The sequence below is a fragment of the Varanus komodoensis genome, unplaced genomic scaffold (assembly GCF_004798865.1).
Source record: "Varanus komodoensis strain SLA01 unplaced genomic scaffold, ASM479886v1 scaffold4, whole genome shotgun sequence".
NCBI classification, from domain to species: Eukaryota; Metazoa; Chordata; class Lepidosauria; order Squamata; family Varanidae; genus Varanus; species Varanus komodoensis.
This window is the reverse complement of record NW_025335941.1, coordinates 58,922,812-58,927,384: the sequence shown is the minus strand read 5'-3', so window position 1 is coordinate 58,927,384 and position 4,573 is coordinate 58,922,812. Positions and strand designations below refer to the sequence as shown.

At 52.7% G+C, this 4,573-nt stretch overlaps 1 protein-coding gene across 1 annotated transcript in view; it reads right to left on the bottom strand.

Moving 5' to 3' along the window:
* CTSC (cathepsin C) overlaps window positions 1-3,958 on the bottom strand; it is a 25,472-nt gene extending 21,514 nt beyond the window's left edge. Inside the window, exons 1-2 of the mRNA XM_044441843.1 lie at window positions 3,366-3,958; window positions 845-1,040 (exon numbers count right to left, since the gene is read on the bottom strand). Of these exons, the coding sequence (XP_044297778.1) occupies window positions 845-1,040; window positions 3,366-3,582 (413 nt within the window). The 5' untranslated portion in view covers window positions 3,583-3,958. The remainder of the gene's footprint in view (window positions 1-844; window positions 1,041-3,365) is intronic.
* Window positions 3,959-4,573: the final 615 nt, after the last annotated feature.

Genomic DNA, 4,573 nt, shown 5'->3' with positions numbered 1-4,573 from the left:
TTTATTTATTTATTAAAACATTTCTATGCCGCCCCTTGCCAAGGCCTCGGGGCGGCTTACAACATCAAATACAAAATACATTAAAACAATAACAATTAAAATATATACAGTAAAATAAAATAAGCCACCCTGGCCGAATAAAATTCAATAATATTAACATTTAAAATGCTGCTTAAATAAAAAGGTCTTCGCCTGGCGCCGAAAAACAAGTAACGACGGCGCCAGGCGGACCTCTCTGGGGAGCGCATTCCATAGATGGGGCACCACTGCAGAGAAGGCCCTCCTTCGAGTAGCCACCCTCCTAATTTCCTTCACTGAGGGCTCCCAGAGGAGGGCCTCTCCTGCTGATCTCAAGGGGCGGCTGGGCATATATGGACGTAAGTGCTCCTTCAGGTAACCTTGGTGTTGTTCACCAAGCAGCACAGCTGTTGTTAAGCTAAGAAGCTCCCAACTGGGCCAAGTTTCCCCAGAATGGAGTGAACCTTCAGACCAAGATATCCAATTTCCAGACCAATCCACCCCATCTATTCTCCTTCTATCTCATCTAACACCCTTCTATCTCCTTCTGCCAACTCTCCTCTGATGCCAGTTAAACCCTACCGGAAGGTAGTTTATTCTCCTGTCCAGAACTGTCTTGTAGGTTCTCACTTCTGCATTCGGTAGAGCTGCCAACATTATCCCCCTAGTAGAACTCCTGTACTTAGAAGCGTGGAGCGGGGCCGTCATGAACAGGACAATTTGGAGAGTTTTCACTCATGGGGTCAGCCCTTGATGGCATAGAACAACAACAGAACTCCTTTGCCTGAGATAGCTGCATAGACAGGGAAGGGGGACAACCTCATACCACAGCAATCCTGCTAGAGAAGAATGGTTAATTCTAGGCTGGACCACCCTTGGGTCCGTCAGCAGCCCATTGCGCCCGCTGGGGGGAACAGCAGCTTCAGCACAGTACACAGTGTCAGAACCTTGGTCCATCTGGTGCAGGATTCTCAGTACCGTCTGGCAGTGGCCCTCCTGGCGGCCATTTTTCTTGCTCTGACCTGGAAATGCCACAGACTGAACCTGGGACATTCTGGCTGCAGTGGCTACTAGTCCCGAGAGGACATAAGCCCCCTGCAGTATCAGAGGCAGCGTGTCCATGCACAGCAGTTGCGGAGGAACTGGGGTGGAGGGTGCAGATGTCCTCCTGGTGGCTTCCCATGGACAGCTGGTTGGCCACCGGGTGGACTGCACGCTGGACTAGATGGGCCCCTGGCCTGACCCAGCATGGCTGCTCTTCAGGTTCTCCACCACAGAGCCAAAGTGCTCCCCGTGTGGGTAGAAGGCATCCTGCCACATTTGCCCATGGTTCTGTTCTGCCCTGCCTATCCTATCTCTTAGGGCTTCCTTTGAAGACATGGAACAGTCACATGGCCTCTGAGCATATGAAAAGTATGATTTTCTCCACAGCTCTGAAAATATGTGCCTGCCATTGGGAGCAAGCGTGTCTCCATTCACAGCCAGTGAAACAGTGAGAGGGACTGAGTATCCAGGGGCTATGGATTGATCTGACCGTTACTCCCCACCAATTCTTTCCCATCATGTGAGCTGGGACCCCTCATGCAGGAGGCTTTGATGCGACGTACAAAGATGCACAGTGGCCATGTGTCCCCCTTTATAAAGGACAGTCCTCTCTTAAAAGACATCCTCTCTTCTAGCCTTGCACTGCGACTCCCAACATTCCAGAGCACTGGCAGGACTGGGGTAGTGGGAGAGGACGTCCAAGCCACCTGGTCAGTGCCAGGTTGGAGAGAGCTGGTCTGTTCGAAGGCCTGCCTGCGTCAAGTCCAGTTTAAAGACAAATATCCGTCCAAATGAAAAGATGGGCATTGAAGCTGCCCATGAGCGCGACCTGGACAGTAGGCTGAGCAAGGGACACTGGCCACCTGCAGACAACCATGCACTGGATGGGCAGTTGTACTCTATTTCCATTTAAGTTATAATAAAGTTTTCTAGCTTTGCATCTCTCTGTATAAGTTGGCACATCCCCCTTGTATACAAGTCACTATGCTCTTTTGTCCTCTTTTGCAGTGATTACTCTTAGTGGCTCTCCTACATGAACTGTAAATTTACCTGGAAGAAACAGATTTTGTCCAGAAAGCTGCTTCCTTTAATCTGAAATATTTTGAGTTTGAATGGAGTAGTGCAACATTAAAAAAAGGAAGTAGAATTTTCGATTGTCTTTCTCACCCCACCCTGGATCAAATTAGGGCTCTGAGCGTCCCAACAGTCAAGTGAGCCTACAAAAGCAAAAGCTTTTGTAAAAACAAGAAGCAAAAAAGGTGTGACTTGTAGGGCACTCTAAAGATTGTCAAACAGTCCCAGAAGCAGGAAAAAGAGTACGACAATAGCAGTAGGTGCGCATGCCCCGCCGCAAAGCATGGAAATACTGTGACCTTGTTTCAGTTTCAATTTGAAATCCATTTCCCTGTTTTAAATCTTTGCACTGCTGCCAGCTCATTTCTTATTTTACATCGAGATTTTAAACTTTTATATGTTACGTTGATTGCATTGTATTTTATGACTTTAATTGTTGCAAACTGCCCAGAGAGGTTTGGCTATTGGGAGGTATACAAATGTAAAACATAAATAAAACTTGAAATTAGTGTAGCTTCTATACTTGTAATATACAAATGCAACTACCTGCTGGTTGCTGGGATCACTGTATACCCCAGTCACAACGCTATAATAAGAAATCATCGCTATTAATCATTGGACAGAAATGAGCCTCCGTGGAGAGATTCAGGAAGCCTCTGAAAATCAGATACTTGGCGGTGGTTGGTGGGAAGGGAAAATCACAGGGAACTGGCTGGTCCTCTCTCTTTTTAAAACAAAGGAAAAATAGAGGTGGGCTTAGATAGGACATTGGCCTAGTCAAGAAAGATAGCAGTACTTAAGACCCCGGGCTGGTTTGCCAAATAGTATCATAGCCCACTGATTCAGTGGGCAGGAAAAACTTGCACCAGGATGCATTTTTCTGCATCCTGACCAAGGCATTGCCCCAACTGCTGTTTTGTGACATGGGGTGACAGGGTCGGGTCTGTGGCCAGAGTGTTGGTGGAGATTCCGAAGACTAAAAATCACTAGGGACTAGGAACCTCTTTCCAGCACTGAGCTCTTTCCTTCCAAGGACAGAGCTGGTATCAAGGCTAGGCTGCGCCAGTTGTCACTTTCGGCGCCCGTGTGTGTGTGTGTCGGGGATGGGGGGTTCTTCTGGAAAAGAGGCTGATTGCAAGAGAAGAGAAGAAGCGAGAGGAGGCCAAGGGGTACGGGCCACAGGTGAGCAGAGACGCGGCGCGCGGAAGGGCTCTGCCCGCCGGACTTACCCACTTCCGAACAGTTAATGTACCGGGACGGGTAGCCTCGCCCCCGGCCCACCTGGAAGACCCAGGTGCCCTCCAGGTCCGCGAACGTGCAGTTGGCCGGGGTGTCGGCCGAGCACGGCCGGAGCTGCAGCTGCAGCAGCAGCAGCAGCGAGAGAGCGAGGAGGCTGCGCGCCATGGCTCCGCGCGGAACGGCCGCCCGCCCCGAGACTCCTGGCATGGGCGGGCAGCGACGGCGCCGAGGAAGGCGAGCAAGGGCGGAGGGAGGCCGCCCTTCGCGCCGGGCTTAAATCGCTCCCCAGGCCCGCCCTCGCCACGTGTCACAGGTGGAAGAGGACCGGCCCCGGCAGCCGAGGTTGGGGTCGGCGCCTCCCCTCGCCCGCCGCCCGAAACTCTCCTTCCTTCCCCCGCGGGGCTGCGCCTTTGCCTGGGCGGGTCAGCCTCAGGACCTCTCGTGAGCCTCCGCAGGCGCTGCTGGCCACGGCCGGGGCACGGATTCGTCGAGCCGCTGTGTCTTCCTTTCGGTTTTTCTTCTTGTTACTCTAGCGTAAGCGCAGGAGGATCGGGATCGCCAACCCCCCTCGGTAAATCGGGTCCTGGTGGAACAGGGCCCTTGCTTTGGAGCAGGGGCGGCGCTAGCTACGGGGAAGACCCAAGTTCAGTCCAAAGGGCAAAGAGAAAGAGCGAGGAGCATGGATTTGCATATGCTAATACATATTCAACGCATGCAATGCACAGTACTATACATATTCAACACACAATGCGCGTGTTCCTCTAAAGGGGCCCGTCTGCTGAGAAAAAACGGTTCAGTGCCCAGGATGTATGACTTAAGGGGGGAAGAAAAACTTCGGGCAGGGAGCTGCGGGGGCGGGGGGGGGGGCGGCGTAGCAGGAAGTGAAGCGCACGTGGGCGAGAAACAGCTCAGCGGCGGAGCGAGCGGGAGCGATCGAGCTGCGCGTGACCCCCGCGCATCTGTTTGCACGAGCGGGGCAGGCCGCCGCGGCGTCGCCTGTCCGGGAAACCCGTCCCTCGAAGGAAGAGGGAGGCCGCTAGGCAAGCGTCCCGCCAGTTCCCACGGGGCTCGCTGGCCGCTTCTTGCAGGCCTTCTCACTCGGCTTCTTTATGTACAACTCCTGTGCATGCCACCCTCCAGATGGCATTCCCAGCACGCTTTGCGCACACACGAAGAAGACCGCTACGATGTAGCTATA